The 25,023-nt window shown below is 39.1% G+C and overlaps 1 protein-coding gene across 1 annotated transcript in view; it reads right to left on the bottom strand.

Annotated features, from left to right (window-relative positions):
* Window positions 1-304: 304 nt before the first annotated feature.
* The window catches only part of SEMA3E (semaphorin 3E), a 260,410-nt gene continuing 235,691 nt past the window's right edge, over window positions 305-25,023 (bottom strand). The window contains exons 15-17 of the mRNA XM_090287281.1: window positions 23,424-23,491; window positions 21,785-21,924; window positions 305-1,365 (exon numbers count right to left, since the gene is read on the bottom strand). Of these exons, the coding sequence (XP_090143407.1) occupies window positions 913-1,365; window positions 21,785-21,924; window positions 23,424-23,491 (661 nt within the window). The 3' untranslated portion in view covers window positions 305-912. The remainder of the gene's footprint in view (window positions 1,366-21,784; window positions 21,925-23,423; window positions 23,492-25,023) is intronic.

Raw genomic sequence — 25,023 nt, 5'->3', positions numbered from 1 at the left:
CATGACATAAGCATTAGCAAATTTTTATTTCAGTTAGATTTTTCTGAAAATGGCTTAAATGTACTTACTGAGACACTGCTTTCAAATCTTTATTAGACAAACTGTAGTTAAATATATATATATATTTATATATATACTTTTCTACCACAAGAGGGCAGCAGAATTTTTTCAATTAGAGTTCTAACTGTAACTCCATCTGTTGACATTCTTTGAGATCTTTCTGAGAAGTTACCTTCACTTCATTCTAGAGTGAAATTGAAAGGAAGTGTTTTCATCATGAAACATGACTACTGCAAATGTGGTTTAATGAATGTTTTATGAAGGGCACAAATTTCAAGGCGACTACAGTTTTTTTTTCATGGTTTATAATAATTACTACACACCTGCTTCATCAAACTCAGGGCTCTGACAACATTAATACAATAATTCTTAAAAAGTACAGACAGTTCACATGAGAATATTAAAGTACCTGATGTTATGTATATTTTACATGGTGGTGGAAAGGCAAGATTTAAAAAGATTAAAACATTTATTTTTAATTTTTTACATCAGTATTAAAACCTCTAAATTTTCACCAATATTCCCATTACCTTAAGTCTTGCAAGGGTAAAGTAATACTTGCCATGGAAAAGCAGTCAAGTACTCAAAACTACAGCTATGGTCACTTTTTCATAAATATAATGTGAAACCATTGAACCAAACACTTAGCTAAAAAAAATTAGTTAATTTTATGTGATGTTTAACCAGTAAAATAAGCGCATAGAATAATTTATCATAATACCTTCACAGTCATTTCTGTATTATGGAAATCTCTTTAATGCAAAGAAGTTGGATGATTTCTCATTCTTTTTTTCTTTTCTTTTCAGGTTCCAAATAGAAATTCTTCAGAAGCCCATTGATGGTCTTGCCCCATCAGGAGTCCAGCGTGTGCCTGGGCAGGCGATAGTGCTCTGCTTTGGGACGGAGCTTCTTTTCCTGTGGGTTGGCATACTTCCACTTGGAAGGTGACATTTTATGCTTTTTCCTCCTCTTATCTGTGCACCATACCTTTTCACAGTATTCTTCCACTCTCTGGAAGTTGCTATAACCAATCAGCTGCAAGAATTCCTTGTACCAGGGTTTTGTTCCCTGCGGGATACTGCTCTGAGCAGGACAAGGCATCTTGTGAGGCCTGCCCTCTTCATAGTCTTTGTTAAACATCTCCTCCACTCTCTCTTCTTCCACTACCTCCAGGGTGATTTTACGGACGGTATGGACAAAACTATGCTCTACTGTCTGGCAAAAATAGGTACCAGCATCCATTTTGCGTATCCGTAGGAAGAGTAAACCGAGGTCCATTTTAACCACTCTGTCATCTGTCTTCACCTGCAATAAAAACAAACAAACAAAAAAGAATGGCACTGGACTATTATCCAGAAGACTGTATATATGAGATAGGAGGGGGCTAAGCGATTAAATCAGCTCTCTCTCTGCCTTAAACTTTATTACATTTGCGGTCACTTCATATCAATGACTCTGAGGTCATTTTACATCAATATTTTTTAAGAGCAAAGTGAGGGAGCTTTCTGTCTAGTTGACTTCAATTAATCATTAGAGAAGAAAAACATCCAGTTGTATATAGCGCTCAAAGTTACAGTGAAACAACAATTTGTAAAATTTATTTAATTTCTTTTTTAAATGGACAGAACAAATTCCATTTCTCAAAGTATTAGTTCAGAGGTTCCTATGCCTTCCAGATCATAATGACCGATGTTTCTACAAGGATCTGTGTTTAAAGAGCTGAGCTACCTCCACCCTCTCTCCTTCCAAAAAAAAATTCTATCTGTCAATTCAGTGAGCATTTTTTACATTTCTACAAGGTTGTCCATTTAACAAAGGTTAAAAATAACAAGTAGAATACCAATATCCAGATTCTGCTCTGAAAGATCTCAGTCTCATAAATATTAAGTTTTCATAAACCTTCACTGCTCAAATACCTCTTTTTATGTTTGTAGTATACTACATTGTGTTATTGTTCCATAAATAAATAATTACAATTTAAAGTAAGAAGACCACAGTAGGCTTTCAATTAATAGCTCACATTTTATCACCAATAGTTGTACTAGTAAGTATATGATTTGACATTAGACGAAACTAGATTTGAATACTGGCACCATTGTCTACTCATTGTGTGATTTTGGGCATTTATGTATAGTTTCTGCCTTAATTTTATTTGTAAACATGAAGAAAATGATGCTAATGTGACTTGAAGAATTATGTGAAGTTTAAATAACACAGGTGAGAATATTTTGCACAGTGCTATCAATACTTATCTATTTCCTTATATACATTCCTTGACCAAAAAACAAACTAATATGCATTTTCATGTGGCCCAATGTAAAGGTGACTTACATTATACTGGCTGACCTCCCCTTCAAGAATACAAAACAAAAGCAATAATCGCCTTTGCTAATGTAGAAAGGGTGTAGCAGCAACAAGCACATCCATGTTGGCAGTGAGGCCATTTCAACAAGCATGTTTTTGTACCAGGGTAGATGCTGGCATGGCCCACTGGGCTCAGCTCTTCCAAGCCTTGGGCAGTTTGGGCACGTCCAAAGTTGCAATGCGATGACTCATGTGCGGTCATTTATATAATTGGTGATTATGTGGCAAAACGGTATTAATGGTTTAGTAAAAGATTGTACCTCAAATAGAAAGCTCCATGAGGAATTTTTTTTTCAGCTATGTAAGGTAAATAAATTATTCAGAAGCTTCAGAATGACACAGTTGGATAATAAAAGGGGCTCCACATGTCCCTCACAGGTGCTTTCCTTGATTTGGAAGGGCCATGCCCTGGCAGACAGAATGCTATAGCCATGAACTCAAGAAGTTCTCCAGTGAGAAACCAGAAAGAGCCCTCAAACCAAAACCATCTTCACTATATGGAAACAATCTATTTATTGATAGGTTTTGCTGAGAATGTATCCTTAGCACCTGCCACAGACAATAAATAACTCTTAAAGGACTTTGTGTTGCCCTGACCATTTGAAGTAGGCCTCTTGCCACTTTTCTCTTCACCATTAGCTTTCTCTGTAAATTCACCACCTATTGCAGTCTGCCTGTGACTACATGACATGCAGTCTACCTCATGTGATACTGACTCTGGACAGCCTCCATTGTTTTAAAACTTGGGGTGGCATTTGACATAGATGGACCAACCTACATGTGTGTATGTGGTGGTGGTGGTGGTGGTGGGGCGTATAAGCCATTACACTGTCCTGGGTCTTTTCCTGGTGTCTTCTGTAGATTTCTTATTTCCTCTAAGGCACAATCCTCTGTCCTCAGGTCTCATATTTAATTTGCATCCATTGGTAACTCTTCTATTTCCCCATTTCAATCAGCTTCTCCAAGATGGTGCCTCTTACACACAGATAACCCACTGTTTTCTGTTCTCTATAAATTACAAAGCACTGACGGAGACTTGCATGATACGTCATTACCTATAATTCAGTTCTTTCCACTCAAACTTCTCCCCCATTTCCTTCCCTAATTCTGACAATTACATTATCATTCTTCTACTCACTATCTGTAACTGTTGATCATATATACTTCTCTCTTATCATTGTCCTCATATCCAAAACACCCCAAACTGCCATCAACATTTCTTCAGTAGTGAGCATCAGAAACATTCATTCCATTTCACTGTTTTTTCCCCAGTGCTAGACTCTTATACTTCATGACTGATTCTTTGATGTTATCTCATGGAAGACTCCCTCAAATCTTCCTTTTTTCTGCCCCTGCTTTCATGCCCCACTGGATTCTGTTTCAGGACCTATGCTCTTGTCTCTGCCTAAAGAAACTTCCCTACTCAGAGGCAGATTTAATGGTGGGCACAAAGGGCATGCACCCTGGGCCCCGCCTTCTAAAGGGTCCCACAAATTAGTTTGTGGATAGGTATTTGTTTCATTTACAGTTTTAAAAAGTTTTATGTGCGTATAAATAAATATTTTTATTTTTCCTGTCTCTCTCTTTTTTTTAAGGGGCCCAATATTTTCTTCTGCACCCGGTGCTTCAGCCAACCTCAATCCGCCTCTGTCCCTGCTCCTGGTTCCTTCTCATTCAGAAAGGCTGACCGAAATGTCCTCTCTTCTAAAAGGCCTCCCTCATACCCCTGTAAAAGTGTCTTCATTCTCTTATTATCATTATTTCACCTGTTAACCTTAATACACCTGAACAAGCAACATTATTTACAAATATAGAACATCCCTTGAGTTAATTTTCTTCTACTGATGTTTTTCCCCTTTATTTCAACACATGAGTACTATTTTAGTCTCCTTCAAAGTTGACTTCCTGTTGTCATGCTCCTGGTTGAGTGGTTATTTAGACTCTGTTACTTGACTGAGCAAGTAAAAATTGTTCAATTAACCAGACCCTGCTTTTCTAAGTCTATGTGCCCAACAGCTCAAGTAAGGCAGAGCTTTTTAAACTGGAATTGATGTAATAGGTATCTTCTCAGATCAATGAGTTTTCTATAAGGATTTCTTATATTAGTTTGATTATTTCCATGATAATCAATATAATTTTAAAAAAAAACTACATTTGGGATCATGTGGAAGAACCTCATCGTTAGTATTTGTTTATCACATATCTGAGCCATTTTCAAAGCTTTGATAGTTTCCATCTGCTAAGAACAAAGGTGGATTTAATATGTTAATGCTAGATCCAGCCAAATGAAAACCAAATAGAATCCTTATGTAGTTATATACATAAAAAGTTTTGAAGTCACTTGAATAGAGTGTTAAGGCAATTGAGTCATCACATGGCACATAGTGATATAGGCAGATGTTTTATACATATACACACACACACACATATGTGGTAGTCCGTGTCCCATATTACATTCATAGAAATGCCTTATTTCAATGAAAAAATCACATTAAACATTTAAATGATGTATAGATTCATTTATATTTGAAAATATATTTTGTTTTTATATTTGAGTAAAAGTTACAAGTATAAAGGATGCATTTCTTGTGTGATTCTTGTGAGCATTTAATAGATATTGTAATAGAGGTCATGCTATCTGCCCAAGAACAATGATTTAATTTTAGGGCAAGTAGTGAGCTTAAACATTCATGACCTAAATGAATACTTTCTATAAAGCCCATAAAGATGTTTTGTATCTTTTTGTAACTCAGTAGCATTCACATTTGTAGCACACAAGCTGGTATTTATAATCCTCTTCAAATAATTTTTCCGTATAAGTTTCATCTCTTTCATTACAGGGTGGGGCAAAAGTAGGTTTATGGTTGTGTGGAAAATAATACAACAATTAATAAATAATAATACAAGAATAAACTGTTTCACATACAGCTGTAAACCTACTTTTGCCAGACCTGCATTATACGTTTCATAAAAGTAAAGGTCTCGCTCTTAATTATTATGAATATTCCATAATGAGTAGAGTGCTCAGAACACAGTGAAAGTGAAAACTTATTAATTTGTTCAGAGTCTACAAGCACGCAAGAAAACGAGGTTTACCAATAAGGATATAGCCAAGTTATTCACCATTTCTATGTAAACACAACAATGACTTGCATAGGCACAATTTCAGGAGCAGTTAGCAAGTACTGTCAGAGGGCCGCGTATGCAGCACAGATGGATAGGACAAGCATCTCCGGGAAACCGCCTGCCCCTGAAAAGAACGTGCATGCCAACATTCTCACTGAGTATGACCCCCGTTATCTCTCTACTGTATCTCCTGTGAGAGGGAATAACACGCGAGAAAATATAAGTCATCTAGCCTAGTTTCTGGCATATAGCAAGCTTTATGAAAGCATTTTAAAATAAAGCAAAAAGCAACAACTGAAATAAATGCAAATCATTAATCTCTGGATTAGGAGTGTTATTTTAAAAAAAACCTGGCAAACAAAGAAGGCATGTATGTCATGATTAGAAACCCATTTGGGAAACATGGCATTGTGTGTATATGTAAAGTCCAGACTAGTGGAAGATGTGGAAGCATGACAACTACAATGGGAATTGTTCTACCTCATTTATTTGCATGTTAGAGATAGGGCCTGTCTCAGAATTCAGGCCTCTCACCCTGGTTATGGCGAATTATAAATTCAAGAATAAAAGATGTTTTAACTCTCAGATCTGGATGGCTTTACACTATGTAGGTTACATCACCTTGAAAGTTAAATTTATCTCCCATGGCCTAGGAAGACCTAAAAATAATAAATGACTTAGAAATTTGTATTTGAAGTCCTTCCACAATTTAATCTTTCCACTTTAGTTAACATGGGTACCTCCAACATCAAATCTTGATTACAGAAGTGTTTTCATCCAGCTGTTCTATTTCTGCGTCTGCAGACCAGATTTCCTTGGTCAAAAAGATGATACATAATACATCATTTTATCAAATATTCTTATAGGCAATCTAAAAACATACAGAATTTCTTACTGAAAATGGTTTTAATATTCTTAGCTATAAAGATTGATTCCATATGTTTCATAATGTCAGGTAAAAAAAACTAATTGAACAAAGAACCCTGCACATGTGGTAGCTGGTCAGGAAGAAGCAGTGACTTCTATGTGTCATACTTTTCATAGGAAAAAGACATACAGAGGCCTAGAATGGGTTTACTTGAGAATATTTTTAACAATAAAATCAGCTTTTGTCAAGAAATAAAGGCCAAACATTTATATGTTTGTTTGTTTATCTGGCCGGTGTTCAATACAAAAAAATTTTGGTTTACTTACATAAAATATATCATGTTTAACAGCATAAAAATAAAAATTTCTTTTTATTAAAAACACTTTCCAAAATGAACCTGCTATATGATACAGACAATTATCCAATATAGACAGGGTGAGTTACTTAATAGTTCATTTAAGAAACCTATTTCACTATATACAAAACAAATAAAGTTGTATATATACTTCATATTAAAGACCCAAATGTGGAAAATTTCTATCATAAGATAATGAGAAGAAAGTTATTATAAATAAGAATTCAAAACCATACTATGAAAAAATGGTATATTCAAAGATGCCAAGTAGATCAAAGAATAAACTTCTAATATTTATATCCAAGAACAGATTAATATACAGAAGATACAAAGAACTCTTGAAAGTCAACAAAAAGAGAAATATAAGAAAAAAATGGGGAAAGTATATAAATAGACAATTTGGAGAAAGATAATCCCAAATGTTTAATAAATATTCAATTAGCAATAGCAATTTTAGAAATGTAAATTTAAAGACAACACTACCTTACACAGAAGAAAAGCCAAAATTAGAAAGTGCTAAATATTGGTAAGGACTTGGGGAAATGGGAGCCCACATGAACTGCTTGAGAGTGAAAAGGATGCAGAAATTCTGGCAAGTAAGCCAACAATAATTATAGAAACGAAAGGTGTTGACAGTTAATATTGCGGAAATTTGTACTCAGATCTATATGGGGTTGTTTGCAAAGATGATAGTTAAAGACAAGACAGTGGGATTAAGGGTACTTTTTGGACCATTCTGAGGAGCATGGGTCAATTAAGAGCAGTAAGCACATGCCATGGCCTGTGCAGTAGCAGAAACCATGAAATAGAGATATACAGCAGCAGTGATTAGGCCATAAAAACATGGTGTTGAGTTTTCAAAAAGTAAGCAGCAGCAGAATAAGATCTATACCATATTTATTTTTATGGCTCATGAAAACTCAAAATGTTATATACTTATTCAATATACAAACGTAGTATTGGACATATTACAATCATCACAATGAATGCATATGAGGAAGCAAGATGAAAGTGGAGAGAGGTGGTTCAGGAAAAATGAAGTCAAACAAGAGAAGCCTTGTGTGTGTGGACAGATCATGACAAATGTAAATAAGTGAAGTAATATGTTTAACTAAATTATTCATCTGAAGGCAAAAAAGAAAAGAAAGAAAGAAAAAAACCAAAACATGAATCAAAGTGAAAAAAATATATCCCCAGTTGTTTGCAATGATTATCCTGGTTTGGCAACCAATAAACTAAGCTTGTCTGTAATCTATTTATGCTCAAGTATATTCCAGTCATAAGATTTTTACAAATACTGCTCAAAAGTGAACAAACAGCATTTGTTTAAGAGCAATGTTTTATTAAAAATTTCAAAAGATAAGAATAACAGATGATCAGGATGAAGAGAAAGGAAGAGGATAAAAGCAAAAGTAACGTGTGAACACAGAAACACACACCACAGGGCACTGAACCACCACTGTCACTGGAGCACAAAGTTGGTGCTACATTGCCTACTAATCAAAGGCAAGAAGAAAGTATGATACATTCTAAGGTCCAAATGTCTCCTAAATATATATTTTTAATTATTCCCTGTGAGAAGTACATCTTTTCCTGGCACTGAGGCCTGAGGACAATCTCTTCTGTGTTTTCAAAAAATGAGACACAGGCATCCAAACAACAGCAATACAATAAATACATTTCCTTAAGGTAACATCTCAGTGTCCAGCGAGGACAAGGTACCCACACACAGTTCAATCTAAGCTATTCTATGGGACTAGAAAGAGTGGTATATATTCACAGTTCTAAGCCGGTATATCTTAATCAGAGATACATATTTTTTACTCTATACAAGACTATATGAACTACAGTTTATGCTAGAACAAGAGGAATTGGAAAGTGAAAGGAATTAGTATTTTTGAGTACCTACTGTGTGCCAGACAATGGACTTGCTGCTTTACCATGTTACTTTGTTGAATCAGATTCAACAAAGTCAGAGTGGGTCTCAGTGGGATAAAACATAGATTTGTATTTGATTCCATAGATTTAGGAAGATAAGCTTACTTTTCAAAGGTGTTTAGTTTTCTCTTGGAAAGTTAGCAGAAGAGAGTTCTATCTAAAACTCTAGATCCATTTCTATTCTTATGACCATAAGTTGCTTTATATTTTTCATTCATACAACAGGAACTGTCTGTGCTGTTGTGAAGGAAAAAATAAAATTAATCTGCTCTACTAAAAATGATTCCAAAACTAAAGTACAGGGCATATGACATTGTAAAACTATGCCTGTCAAGGCTGAAAAAATGTATATTTTGAATATTGATCTATAGTTCAGAAATGATGAGAATATTTTAATATAATGAATTAGAAACATCAAAACTACTAAACATGTTTCAAATGAGGCAAAGAGTTCATGCACGTTGTATGACAATAAGGAAAACAAAAAATTATGTTAATGTGGAACAAACCTGAGGCTTCCAGGTACATGTGTAAAAGGAAAAATGTAAACTTATGGCTGTCATAGATTTTTTAGATTTCCTGTCATAGGTTAGCACTGGTGCAAATCAAGAAACTATGAGTCATCTCAGCAAACAAGATGGTAGAATAAGAATGAGATGACATAATACATATGCAACATTAAAAGATATAATTCATGTACTCCATTTTCTTTCTTTTATTTTGGCAAGAGAAGCTGTTCACATAATGCATTGAATCATCAATAAAATTATGTTTTAATTAAAACTGTACATATTTATCATGGATGCAATGAGCTGCTGATTGATTAGTTAACCAATATGTAGTCTGAAGTCAGAGTTGAGAAGTGACAGCTTTGGAATACAGTCAAAAAAGAATTGAGAATGAAGTGAAATGGAAGTTTGGGAGTTTTGATGTTTACTTACATTCTTTCTCTCCTGAATTTTCTATAATAAACATGCACATTTGTACATTACTTAAGCAGTCTATACAATGCATATAATTAGCTATTTTAAAGTGAGCACTAATTATTTTTAAGACATATAAACACAAAAATATAATTCCCTTAAAAAGAGAATCCACAATGGAAAAATCAATGTAGGATTGAGGAGAAATAAACCTTCCATGCTTAGCGAAGGATAAATTATAATGCTCGTCTTAGGGACCAGAGCTTACTTGCTTACCTCACACTACCTCTTCCTTATATCCCTCAAATATATCTTGCTATTCCAAAAGTTTCTTTTGTGCTTTTTATTAATAAATAAGCATGTATCAGAAGGAGAGTTCCATTCGAATGCTTTCCAATTCAAAATGGCCGAACATGAACTTGATATCTTCCTAAATGTTTTCTTCCTTATATTCTTGTTTGTTTTTTAAAAAACATTTAATATATGATTTGATACTATTTTAATCTGGCTGGGAGAAAAATTAAAGATGATCGTATGCTGTGAATCATTTAGGAAAATATAAAATCAAAGTTTACTCTTTGCATGATACATTAGAATATATTCTGAACAAACCAAAGATGTAAATGTATAAGGAAGAAAAGGGTTACATTCTGGGATCCAAGATGATGGCAAGGTAGGTGGACGCTACACTAACCTCATCCCAGGACCAAAATTACAACAAATTATACAACAAAATTATAGGAAAATCATTCTGAATAGTCAACTGAACACTTGGTTGGAAAGAAGCTTTATAACCAAGGACTTATAGAAGAAACTGTATCACCATACTGAGATTGGTAGAAAGTGCAGAAGCATGAGAGAGCTGGCTTGACTCCAACAGGTGGCAGCTGAAGTTCCAGAGGGATATTTCAGTAGCCAGGGTGGTTTACCCCTGAGAAGTGTGAGATCTAAAACTCAGAGTTGGGATTCCCTGGCTTGAGTGCTAGAACTAGGAAAGAACCCAGATAACATGTGGCTGTGAAAAGTAGCAGGGTTTCTGTCCACCAGGGAGAGATGGCTAGAGATGCAGAGAGTTTCTTAAAGGTCCAATACACAAAATTTTATTCATAGTCACTTACCCTGGGCTCTGACAGAGGAAGGGTAGTGCAGACTTGAGCCACATGAGGTGAGTCTGGGGTTAGTGGCTCTCGGAAGAAAGCTGAAGGGTCAGTCACCAGTATCCCTGTGCTCAGTCACTCCCTCATACTGCAGAAGTCACCTTTCTCAGGGAGAGCACTCCCCTCCATGCAACATCACCCTAGGGAGAAGCAATAGCCCCAACTGCAGGAAAACCTCCTACCCAACCCTGTGGATCTCAAACTGGGCTTCTGAAGAGTATAGCTGGAGGCTCTTTTATTGATTAAGCTTAACAGAAAGCCTGCAGATGCAGGAAGATCTCTGGGAGTTCTGAGACTTTAGATGACACTTCCTTGGACCCAATGCTGGCAAAAGCTGGCTTAGTGTACAGCTTATTTTTTTCTATACATACACAGGACACATGCTATGTATCCCTGATAGCTACAAACAGGTTGCTCAGGGCCTGTTACAGGCAGCATCTGACACAGGGTTGTACCAGAGTCTTTGTGGATCTACCTAATACATAGAAACAACCACAAAGTTGCAGCCAAAATTGGAAGACAAAGAAACAGGCCTCAAATGAAAGAAAAAGAAGAAGAACTAAATGAAAGGGAGGCAAGCTATTTATCAGATGTAGAGTTTAGACTAATAATTATAGTAATGTACAACACCATGAAAAGACATAGAGACCATAAAAAAGGACCAGCCAGAAATAAATAAATAATAAACAGTAAGTTAGATGAAGCAGAGGTTCAAATAAGCCAGTTGGAATACAAGGTAGAAAAAAGAAACACTCAGAACAGAGAAAAGAAAAAATTTTTAAAAATATGAAGAGTTTAAGAAATTGTGACAACCTGAAGTATGACAACATCGGCATAAGGGTATGACCAGGAGAACAGAGTGAGAATGGGATTGAGAACCTATCTGAAGAAATAATGGTCAAAAACTTCCCTAACATAGTGGAGGAAAATCACACATAAGTCCAGGAAGCACAGAGAGTCCCAAACAAGATGGACCCAAAGAAGCATATACCAAGACACATCATAATTAAAATGGCAAGGCTTAAAGACAAGGAGAGAGCTTAAAAGCTTCAAGACAAAAGCAATTAGTTACCTACATAGGAACTCACATTAAACTGTCATCTGATTTGTCAACAGAAACATTACAGGCCAGAAGGAAGTGGCATGCAATATTCAAGGTGATGAAAAGCAAAGACCTACAATCCAGGCTACTTACCTAGCAAGGCTATCATTTAAAATTTAAGGAGAAATTTAAGTTTCCCATACAGGAAATCTAAAGGAGTTTGTTACCACCAAACCAGTATTGCAACAAATGTTAAAGGGTTTACTTTAAGAAGAAGAAGAGGAAGAAGAAAGAGAAGGATGAGGAAGAAAAAGAGGAGAAGGAGGAGAAGAGGAGGAGGAGGAGGGGAGGAGGAAGAGGAAGAAGAAAAACAGAGAAAAATAGTTTAAAACTAAAATGGTGATTGCTTGGGAAATTCAGAAATGGTGGCCAAATAGGCGGAAACTGAGCCCACTTGCTTGTGCCTCCAGCACATAATTTTGGGTGATTGTCCAACAAGTAACCTGACCATTCAGCAGAATCTCAGCTGATATAAATTTTTTGAAGCCAACGAGTCCAGAGCATCCTTTGCACTGTCTGTTCTGGCAGTGCCTTTACAATAGCATACAAGGCACTGTGGATGGCATAATTCTCAGTCAGCCAGCCGAAGGAAGAACCCACCAAAGAATGACCCAATAACAACCAAAACCCAATTATAATAAGAGAACCCACATAAATGGCATAAAGGGCATCTCAACAGCACCAAGCTCAGGAGATCAAGAAGACTGCACAATTGAGTCCACTGGTCTCCTACCACAGGAGGAAGGCCACCCCATGAAGACAGGAAGTTTAAGCAGATCAATCTAAAATGAAGAAACAAACAAAAAAAGTCACCTAAAATGGGGAGACAAAGAAATCACCTCCAATTGAAAGGAAAAGAGGAATCTCCAGAAAGAGTGCTAAATGAAACTGTAGCAAGAAATTTATCAGACACAGAGTTCAAAATAATGGTTATAGGGATGCTCAAGGAGCTCCATGAGAACTACAAGGAACTCTATGGAAGCTACAAGGAACTTACTGGGAACTACATCAGCATTAAAAAGGACATAGAAACTACAAATAAGAGCCAGGAGGAAATGAAGAATATGTGAAATGAAGAATATGCTAGAAGGCATTAAAAGCAGGCTAGATAAAGTAGAGGATTAAATCAGTGAGTTGTAAGACAAGGTAGAAAAAAACACCCAGACACAGCAACAAAACAAAAAAGACTCAAAAAGAACAAAGATAGTTTAAGGGACCTGCAGGACAACATCAAACGTAATAATATTCTCATCATTGGAATACCAGAAGGAGAATAAAGGGAACAAGGGATCAAAAACCTGTTTGAAAAAGTAATGACAGAAAACTTCCCTAACTTGCTGAGGGAAAAAGTCAGCTAAGTTCAAGAAGCACAGAAGGTCCCAATCAAGATGAACCCAGAAAGGCTCACTCCAAGACACATCATAATTAACATCCACGGTTGGTTATAGAGGAAGCATATAGGTACCCTCATTCATTGTTGAGGTGTGTGTAATTGCTACAACTTTTCTGATGAGGAAAAAATAAACACCCCACAATGGTTCAGTCCATCGAATTCACATCTGGGAAATTCTCCTAGGAAACTATATGTAGATATGCGCAAAATGCACAGAGAAATAAACTGCAATATTGTCTGTAATAGCCAATGGCTTCAATCAACATAACTCCCAAAAAGGATTTGTTAAATTCCTTATTGTGCATTCATAGACTAGAATATCTCATATCCATAAAATAGTTTTAGATGATAGTTAATGACTTTGGGAAATATTACCACTATAGTAGATGGAAAGGCATATTTAAATGTGTATAATATGATTCCAATTTTGTAAAAAGAAGTTTAAACACATACACCTACATATTGTGCTACCACCCAGAGATAATCAGCCCCCTATATTCTTTGAATCATGATACTTTACCATTAACCACACAAACATCCAAACAAGGAACATGCAAATCATTTTCTATTGCTTCTCTTTTATTTCAGATATTAAATGTGCTCAATGTTATCTCATAAAAATTAAAATGCCTTTTCCATTCCTGCTACCACTGTTTAGTTTTGGTCAAAAATCCTTCAATTGACTATTGAAATACCTGCTTAGTCTTCTTGACATCTTGCTCATCTACTTTTATACCCACCCCCACACACTATATTCTTAATACAATTACCAAAGTGATCTTTTTAAAACCAAATTTTGATCATGTCATGACTTTGTTATTAACCACCCAAGGATTTCCTATTAAATTTAGAGCAAACACTAAAGCCACCTTATAAAGGTTCATAAATGCCTGCTTGAGCTGCTCTTTCCCTCACCCTGTGACTCAATTTACTATTAGCCCTAGTGCTCATTCCCCTCCTGCCACACCACTCTTCACTCTGATGTTCTTTGAATACATCAGGTGCACTCGTACCTGAAGGGACTTTGTACCTTCTGTTCTCCTAGTACAAAAACTTCCCCAACACTATCCCAAGACCTATTACCTTCCCTCTTTCCCCCTCTTTCAAGTCTTTTTCTAAATATCACTTTGTTGACAAGCTTCTTAGTAAGACCTTCCATGGCCATTTTTCTCCTTTTAATTTTCTGATACATTAAACATAATTATTATTTAGTGGTATTATTATTGGCTGTCATTGTTGTTATCATCATCACCATCTTCTCTGTTCTCCAGAATATAAGTTCACAGAATATGTGGTGGGTGCTCTATGATAGATGCTCAATAAATAAGTTTCAAATCAATGAATAAAGCCAATGAATAAATAAACCCAAGAAAATGAGGTAGAGTGCTCTGAGTTTTATATCTACATAGACTCAAATGATGGGGCACACTTATTTTGATATATAATTGTTCTTATACCAACAGGCATAGAGCAGAAATCTGAAAAGACCATTTGAGACTGGAAATACATTGATGTACATATCATATAATGACTCCTTGTATTAATGCTTTGAGTGGGAACTGCTTAAATTAATGGCAAGTTCTCAGACATCTAAACATGAGAATACTGCCTTTGCACCAAGGCTACAGCTGTATACTCCCCTAAATTCTGATGGGAAAAAAAAAACAAAACAAAACTATATCTGTACCTATACCTTCATCTACATTTATATCTATGTCTACATCTGTATCTATGTGTCTCAAGCTGATATTAGGAGCATTTTACAGAAATCAGATCTCAGAACTTCTGCTATGAACAGTTTTCCACTTGCCCCATGTCCCAAAGAATTATGACTTCAGAAGTTTCGGTGGTTTAGTAAAAAGAAAAGAAAACTGTATTTGAATCTGCTTTACTAGCTGTGAGTAATTAGAAGAGCTGTGTCTCAATTACCTCATCTACAAATATAATTTTAGAATAAAATGGCATATTCTACAAAAAGCATATAGCAAATTCCTAGTTATTTAGACAACAACTAAATGTAAAATCACTCAGCTTTGGAGCCAGGAATACCAGGACCAGATCTTGGGTCCGTCTTGTTTATGAGTTATAGCTCTTTTAGTTTTATGAGCTATACTTTGTTTTGAGCTGCTTATGGGCTATGCTGACTTTGTTTATGAGCTATGCTTCCTTGAGTTTCTGCCTTTGTAAGATGAGGATTAGTATGTCTAATGTGTAGTTGTGAGATCTAAGAATAATAAGGTAAGGCACCTACCACAATTCCTGTGTGCAGTAGATGCACATTAGAAAACAGCCCCATCTTTCAAGTCATTTCTGTTAAGTCTTTTCCCTCAGAACATCATAATAACTGATACACATCATTATTAACTAGATCATCAAGCCAAAGGGAAATAAACATTTAGAAATTCATAAAAAGTATATAGATTATGTTTCATATATGGTATTTAAGGAAACAAGAAACTATAAAGTACATATTCAAGAGAACTGCAATAATCCAGTTTAGAAACTAGATTACTAGATGCTATCTAAAGCATTTCTAAAGATTTATTTGGACAAAAGTATTACCTGCCCAGATATGTGATTTCTGTGTAACTTCAGAGGGTAGAAATTGGATTTGCAGGCAGATACTCCAGATTCAAAAATTTCAGTTCAATAAAAGGAATGTGCACATATGATAATCAATTTTTACGAAGTCTGTGGTGTGACTGCAAATAAATGACTTCTTATGGCTTACAGTGTCCATGATGAGCCTTGATGGCCACCTTATGGGTTCTCTAATAAGCATTTCCATATGAGGTAAGGACTGGACTAGGTGAACTTAAACATCCTGTACCATGGTTAAGATTGGATAATAAAATAATTATCTTAGCTGCCTCATAGTAACTATAATAAATGCAAAATAGTCTTTAAATAAAACTCTGACCTTTAAATAAACACACACAAAAATACAGCAAACAGACTTTTAAAGCTTTAAAAGGCACATATGCAAAGTTATTCTGGTTGTGTATACAGCATACTCATTCAGCTTCTGTTGAAGTCAACAGTTTCATTTTGTCTTATTTTAGGTTGCAAATAAATCTATCTATCTATCTATCTATCTATCTATCTATCTATCTATCTCTATCATCTATCTATTGCTATGTCTGTAGAAATTAAGTTCGGTCTTAATTTCTTATGGCAAAACCTTCAATGAAAAGAGTACATTCAAAAATTTAAGTATCAGTAAATACATCAGTTGGGGATATTTAAATGTAGTTGAAAATAGGGACTACAATTTGGGCCAAGAGAAGTAATTATATCAACAATGTAAGAAAGAAGCTTAAAAGTGGGTCTTTAGATGGATGCAGCCTGTCAAAATTATCTGGTAAAGATTTCCAAATAAGATAGTTTACGCTGAGTTCCAAATTAGAAACAGAATAATCTAATTGAAGAAAACTACTGATGAAAGAATTACTTTTCTGTCTTCTGAAGTCATTCAACTGGAGGAGGTCCTCTCTTGCCAAGTGAGTTATGATAGAACTTAAAAAACATTTTCATCTCAGATTTGTGGAATGGGAAATATGTTAGTGTTAAATCAACTATTTCAATAAAATATATTATAACATTTTGGAAATGTGTTTATTCTTATGACATCATAAAATTTAGGAGAATCTGCCTTTCCTGATTGCCTTACTATATTATTTCTAATAGCTTTTATTAAGCAGAGGTGCCTTACTCTCCAAAAGCTATTCTAGGAACCTGGGATTTACAAGTTCAATCATCTTTCAGAATGTACTGTATAATTTTGGACCAAAATCATGTTGGATTCAATGTGCTCTATATTTAGAATCAATATTTTGTGTTTCCAATGACAAATGTTTTGTCTTCATTGCCAAAATGAGGTGGAAACTTCATTTACTCACTCTATCCAGTATGTACTTATTAGCTCTCTCTTGTGTCTGAAGGCAGGTCTCTGGACTTTCTTTCCCTTATCCAACTTCCAACCTTCTCTTTCTCAAGGACAATTATCTACCATTAATATAAGCCAATTTTCTTCTACTCTCTGTTTTAATAATTTCACGTTTGTGAAAACTGAGTTCAAAGCCTATATCAACATCAACAAAGCTTCATCTGCTTTCCCTAAATGCTTCATGCCCCTGACCTTCCTCTATACAACCAGTTCCCTAGCCCCATGTGCTTTTATCCAGTATCTGCCTCCAGATATTCTCTATGTATGTTTTAAATGCTGCCTATCTTTCTATCTATAAAAGTAGCCCAATTTGTTCTTCTTTTATTATTTAAATGATTATAGAAATATAATCTCCACCCCTAAACCTGCTTTAAGAAACAAAAGAGATGATACCTTTGTTTTGTTCCCTGTAGACAATAGTGGAACCCCTGTGTTAGCCTCCTACACGATTTAATAACTATATCAAACAACCAGTTTAATATTGCTATTATTGTTGTTGTTTTAATCTGATTATCCATATGTCTTATATACAAGTGTTAATAATATTTCACTTCGCTATTTTTCTGGAACATTGCCTTGGGAGGTACAATTTAAGACTATTATTTTGACAATATGATACTATAATCATGAAGCTATAAGTACCTTCTGAATAAAAATCCCATTTCCAGGATCTCGTCGTCGTCGGCAGCCGTCCGTCTCGAGAGACGATGGTGTAGCTTCCTCAGAGTCTATCTGCACCGCCGAAAATGGTTGTGCAGTCTGACTCGGGAGTGACATGGTATCTGTCTCCTCCCGTGTTGAATCAAGTGCGATGACGCTGAAGCTACAGAGCCTGGGCAGGGTAATATGGAGGGTCTGCTGTTGCCCATGCAGCAGACCCCCCCTCTCTTCGCAGCTGAAGGGTCCAAGGGAAAGACGGAGTCAATACAGCTTGGCTTCAGGTGCGCCGCAGGAGTTGCCGGTGTTGACTACAACGTCAAACCGCCTTAGGGACTCCGGCTCCGGATTTTCTGTCGGGGTTTACTCCCTTAGCCTTTCCCCTGAAGAGGTATGCCGCAAGGCAGCGGAGGTTTTTTGGAGTCAGAGTTTTCCTTCTCTGATGTGCCCTGACTGGAAGATCGAACCAGCGACACTTTTTCCTGATGTAGAACCCACCCAACCCCACCTCCAGGCCCAGGACGGACTGGCTGGGGTCTCTCGGGGTTTCCCACCACCACCACCACCAGGTGTGCGGGGGTCAGCCCGGAGCTCCCACGCCAGGCTGGGCCGCTGGGATCCTGGGAGGCTCAGCACACGGCCCACCCTCGACCTGGGCGGCGGGAGCAGCATGGCCCTTCTTGCTTTCTAGTCCCCATGTGCTGCCTGAAGGTCTGTCACACTCTCCCCATGACTCCCTCACTACAGGGATGTGCAAGGCAGGCACAGGCCCCTTCTCAATGACCTGCCAGTATCTTGGGGTGTCCGCAAGGGAGCCCCTCTCGTGAGGGCAAGTGAGGAGGGGAGTGGTGGGGACGACAGCGGAGAGCCGGTGGAATAATGGATGGGGGCCCGGGGCCCTGGGAGGGGCTGCGATAGAGCACGAGGGCAAGCACAGGAGGTGGCATCCAAAGAAACAAACGTGAGGGAGGGGCTGCGACAGGATAGCAGCCGTTGGCGGCCTGACGGGGTTCAGGCTTTCTGGGGCATTTGCTTGGGGACGAAGCGGCACCTAGAGGAGACCAGGGGTCGCTGGATTGGCGAGGTGAGTCCACTAAGGCTCCGGAACCCCTGGTTCCTTGGTCCCGGTTGTCATGCTCGTGACAGTTCTAGGAAAAGTCATTCAGTCATACGTGGGAAGAGCATGGATTTTCTCACTTCCCTGTCGGGTTTCTACCACTGTCCAGGGAAGTCTCCTTGAGGTCCTTCCTGAGATCCGGGGAGCAGGGGACGTTAGTGAGTGTGCGACTGAGTGACAAGGGACTGCACGGAGGGGTCTCCACCCTGACCGTGGTCACTGGGCAAGGGGGAGGGAGCCAGGGAGAACAGGGGCAGCCTTGGGGCCTGTGCTGCCTCACTGTGTCCTCGCACACAGCCCCAGGAGGACAGCTCTCCAGGCTCTTGCTTCGTGACCAACACTTGCTGCTGCCCCTGTGGCCCTGGCCCCCTCTTGGCCAGGGATGCCCGGGAACAAACATGACTGTCCCTGTTCCTTCCAGGAGATTCCTGAGCACAGCCACCTGGGGCCCCTCCAGAGCACCAGCCAGACAGGCTCTCAGGCAGTCTGCCCCGGGGTGCAGCCGCAGCCCAGGCTGACTGAGGCTGTAGGAGGGGCGTGCCCTGGTTCTGGCCCAGGCCATTGCCTTTGACAGTCTCCATCAAGAGACCGTGTGCTTATCCCTACAGCACACTATTGTGCCGAGGGCGGGGCCTCCAGCTCTCTGGACTTCTCTGCCTCTGTCACAAAGACAAATCCTGAGGGAACAGAGGCAGAAAACACAGATTCTAGAACCCCACGCTTGGGTCAGACTCTCACTCTCTGCCTTGGCAGCAATGAAAAAGAAGCGCGTCCGTTTCTCTACTGTCCCCAGATCACCCTCTCCCACCGGTCTCCCCTCTTCCTCCTCGCCCTCACCTGTTCCCATCCATCCCTGCCGCTCACGGCCCCCCACTCCTGTGCCACCCACTGTCTCTGCTCGTCCCCGACCACCTCGCCAAACCAAGTTCCCTTCTCTCTTCAGCGGGCCCCCTCCTCTCCTGGCAGCCCGCAAGGCCCGCAACCTCCACCGGGCCTCTGGGGTCCCCTGCTCCCCTTGCCCTGTCAGTCCCCCTTCCTCTCCTTCCCTGCACCGTGTCCAACAGGCCTCCCTCTCTGCCCTTCATTGTCCCTTTCTCCCACACCTGCCTGCTGGCCCTTCTCTGGCCTCTGGCCGTAAGGGCAGAAAACTCATCGGCCTCTCCCCACCTCCTGCCGGGTCAAGACTTCCCAACATTGCCCGTCCTTCGGACTGTCCTGCAAACTGTCCCCGGGGCCAGGAGCCCCTGCCTCTGGGGGCATCTCGAAGAGCCACCTTTCGGACACCTGCTGGGCACAGGGAGCAGGATACCATGGACGGAAGCTACAGGTAATCCTGATGTCTGGCCCGGGTCACCGGCTGGATGCCCCTCCACAGTCCAAAGAAAATGTAACAAGCTCCTGTGTGTTCACACTGCCCCCCCACTCACTCCACCCGACACCCCACACCCACCCCCCCACCCCCGCCCACCGCCAGCCAGGCTCTCCGAGCCACCATTAACAGGGTGGCTGAGCTTGGTGGACTCAGAGCCTTTCCACCTGCGGGGGCCTTGGCCCTCCACCAGGCCAAGGCCAAGCTCAGTCCCGCTCGTTCTGAAGGAGCCACGATGCCCAGTTTATGTGTACCCCTTTCCCCAAACCAGCCTCCCCGGGCGAGAGGGACTAGAGGTCTGTCTGGCAGAGACTGTCTGGGTTGAGAGGGTGAGGGGGCTGTGGCAGTGGGAAGAGAGGTGAAGCCCCGCTGTAGGCACTGGGGCCTGGAGGCTGGGTGCCCGGAGCGCGGCTGCTGAGCGCTGTGGGTGAGCTGGGCGTTCCAGAGGCAGGTCAGGACCGTGTTCCTTCCTGCAGCCTCCCTGCGGGCAGCTGTACCTTCTGTGGGCTGTGGGAGGAAGCTGCCCCTGGAGGTGAAGGCTGTCTGGCAGGGCCTCTCTGAGGCCTCAGGGCCCCCACACCCTCTTTCCCTCCCTTCCCCGCAGGCCCCAGGACAACCAGGCCTACTCCCACTTCCCAGCACTGGGGGAGGCACGGAACGGCCTGACTGGCCAGGCATGGGGGGACACCCGTTCCAACTCTGGTGTCCGCCCAGCTAGACCGAACCATCGTCCTACGAAGGTGAGTGTTAGCAGTGCTGAGTGTGGCGAGGCGGACCCCTGAGAACTCACAAGCCGCCTGCCCCTCAAAGGGGGCACATCCGGGGCTGGCTTTCCTGACCACAGCCTGCTGTGCTCAGGGTCCAGAATTCTGCCTTTTCTTTTTTCTTTTGGCCCCTGTCGCCTTCCCAGCTTTGATCACTGCCTTCCTGAGGGGTTAAGTCGTGTGCTGAAGACGCACTCTCACCAGCAAGCACCAACTGAATGCAGCCTGCCAGGAGACCCCGACCTTGGGGTCTGCTTTCTAATGCCGAGAGCGGATGGGGCGCCAGGCAGGGTTTGAAGACCTCCTCCACAAGCCCCATCCTGAGCGGTTAGCCCCCTTCCTCTCTCCATCCACCCGGCTCGGGAGAGGCCCCACCCCTGGTGGATCTAAGTTATATATATACACACACAAACATACATATATATTATTTATTTATATTCTATATATAGCTGTATATAAAAATCTATGTGTATATGTATTTAAAGCCTTTATATGTATATACATCACACATAATAAATCCTCTTTTTAATGTCATGTACAGTACAAGACTGTTCCTTTTTAAGCACCCAAATAAACAATCACCTATTCACTCATTGCGCACTGTAAGAAAGACACCATGGTATGAATGCGCAGCTATGACTTTACCTCCTCTCTTCTTGTGTCACGTCCTTTCTGTACAAACCAGATGACTTTTGCGTGCAAGGAGCGTGGTGTGCATTCCAGCAGTGTGCTGTTGTTCTCTATGCCATATATCAGTTGCTCTTCAGTCATATCCAAAACATCCCCTACAATATGAATGTTAATATCAGACTTGAGACTTTGATTTTATTGGGAGATCATATTTTAAAAGATTGTGTATTCAGATCCCTGCAGCAAAGTGATAACTTTCATTACTTATTGCTAATTTCAATACAAGGACATTTAGAGGAGTTTTTATTTTTGAGTGATTTTTACGACACACCAGAATTTCAGCATTAAAAAGACACAGTAGGCTATGGGGTGGTACAGAAGGAAGTAACGGGGAGTTTGGCTTCAAAGGATAAGACAATCAGCAAAGTAAAAGGGTGCATCAGTGGTTAAATTTATGAGAAATCAGTGGCAACTGCATGTCTAATAGGCAAGCGAAGGTGAGCACCAAACGTTCAGCAAGGAATATGACTAAATTCATGGGTAAAATAAAAACAAAAAGTAGAAATCAAGGTGATATGGCACCCAATAAACACAAGTGTGAGTAATATCTTGACGAGGGATTGCACTTATCCACGTATTGGGCTCCTGCAATAAGAATCGTATGAAACTGAAGGGTTTTGTCAACCAGAGCTTCTTGATTATAAACTGTATCTTGGATCAGAAAGCTCTCACCGAACTTGAACCCAAATTTGCATGCAGGCCAGTATACCTAACTGCAATGGGGAATAGAAGCAGGTGGTTTCATTTTTGTTGTTTTAACCAAGGTTATATTTAATAATTAGATCCCAGAATTTTTTCCCTATACCTGTGTCCTTACTTTTAAATCTGACTCCTAAATTCCTCTAAGATTAAGATCCTGCCTTTCTCTAGTGAATATTCTCAGAGGCTCATATCCTGCACCAAATCCAGAGTCAGGCCGGGGTGTAGCAAACTCTACCATGATTTCTGAAACTGTGTATACACACCAATGGGCTCCCAATCATGGTGCCTCTTCCTCCTGTTACTTCCTGGTGAAACTGGCGACACTAGGCACAGCCTGTTCACCAACCACCATCATTAGGGTGAAGAGTCACAACTGTTCCTACCTACCACTGATCCTCAGGAGCCCACATCTGCACAACCAACTCCAACTCTAAGCTTATTCTACACCAGTGAAAGGGTAAGAGGTTTTCACTTTATTGTATCCCCAAACAGTAGATAACTTTACACAAGTTGTATCACTCTTGATAAAAGTTCATAGGTTATATAACAAGAGAACGATATTCCTTGATGTTGAAATGGAAAGATAAGTTCTACAAAATCACTGCGGCATCAGCCCCCTACAATATGCAGCACTGCTGTTCTAGGGCTTCCCTGTTTTGAAGTCTAACAGTGAAGGTTGGTGTTAGTATATAAAACTTAATTACCTAAGTATGCAAAAATTGTATGTCAAATCCACAACATTCTAACTATGTGGAAGAAAAAAAGAATACTTTCAGTAACACTGTACTTTATATCAGTCACAAAGAAAACAAGGACCCTTTCAAAGAGGGTCACAGTTTCTCTTCAATGTGCACTCTGAGTCACCCAGAGCAATCAATTTTCTATGGATTACCGACAAACTGCTGTCCAAAGCACTGCTGAGCTGCGTTTCCATGCCGTACGTCTTGTCTGCGGAACCGCCTGAAAGAAAGTAAATGCATTGAGGAGATGCTCAGATTTCAATTTTCCAGACTTTAAAATATAGCCAACTACATTAAAGATTCAAGTAGTATTCTGCCACTGAAAAAAATTGATCAGTCATACAAAACAAGGATAAAATCCAAGTTTCATTGCTTTCAATATTTCCATTGAATATTATTCAATGGATAAGATCCTTATAAAATTATTCTTCAAATGTTCACGTAAGTTTGGATTCTGGATACTGAAACAATAATTTAAGAAAAGTCTCTTTCATTTCACTTAAAATGTAGTTCAGCAAGAAGTCTGATTTGAAATGAGCATGCTGGGGGGCAAGGCACGTGTGTAGAGAATGACAGTGGAATTCAAGGCAAAAATACATAAAACTCCTCTGTAATAAGTGCATGTAAAAAAAGGCATTTGAGTCTGAATATTTTGTTCTATAGCTATCATGATCAATTAGTACAAACACAGTTACTCATCAAAAAGATAAACTAGTAACATATTTAACTTACTCTTTTATTTGGACATCATATGTAGAGAATATATGCCTCTATTTAATGTGGTGGTGCATTATACATTTTTAACAGAATATCTTGCAATGCTGTCTATTAAAATCAGGATCATTTCTAGTATATTTTCACATTTTATAGATTGCCTAGATATATAGTTAAAAATAACATCTTTTATTAAAAAAGAATTTCATTTTATATATCTTGTTTTAAAATTACAAGCAGCTTTCTGAGGAATTAAACAATGGAAGTTATTATTATTGGTACTGGAATTTTAAAATCAAAATCATCAGCGTATTAATTCAGATTAGAGATTAAAATAGAACTATTACATAAAACAGAAAATACCACTTGCTTCTCTAAATCATGGCATTTCTTCAAGATTATGGGAAAAACAGAAGGCAAAGCAGAAGTTTTACCATAGAGTGAGATGGTGAAGTTTCCTAAGTGACAATGAGAAGCTTGAACCATATGCAAGGACAAAATTTGGAAAAAAGAACCAGATTCAAATCCCAATACCACCATTCACATGCTATATGATCTTAGGCATATTTCTTCCATTTTCTGGTTCTTTTGTGTCCTCCTTTGTAAAATAAAATTGGTCTGACACCTAAAATCTATTTCAGTTTCAATTTTTTTCATTCTAGGTTCCCTTCGATGCTTCAATATAATGATAATGGAACACTATTTCAAGATATGGAGTTCATTCTCACATATGAGTTCAGATTTTAGTTAAAGACTCAATTCTTAACAATTATTTAAGTATTTCCTTATAGTGAAAGTTATGGCAGAGGGACACTTCCACTCAAATTTTAGAATAATAGCCTATGTTTAAAAGCATTGTGTTTTGTTTTTTTTTAAATAACGATTGTTGTATGGAAAACCTTACCTACAGACCTGAGATTTTACAACGTTAAGATTAAATCTACCACATAGATCATTCTGTTGAGCTGAACTGAAAATAGAACTTGACAAAAAAATAAAGAGCAAAAGTAAAAAGATTTATGCTCCTATATTAATTTA

Source organism: Furipterus horrens, unplaced genomic scaffold (genome assembly GCF_987537825.1).
Source record: "Furipterus horrens unplaced genomic scaffold, mFurHor1.1.pri manual_scaffold_9, whole genome shotgun sequence".
NCBI lineage: Eukaryota > Metazoa > Chordata > Mammalia > Chiroptera > Furipteridae > Furipterus > Furipterus horrens.
The sequence above is the reverse complement of the archived record's forward strand: the minus strand, read 5'-3'. Positions and strand labels throughout refer to the sequence as shown.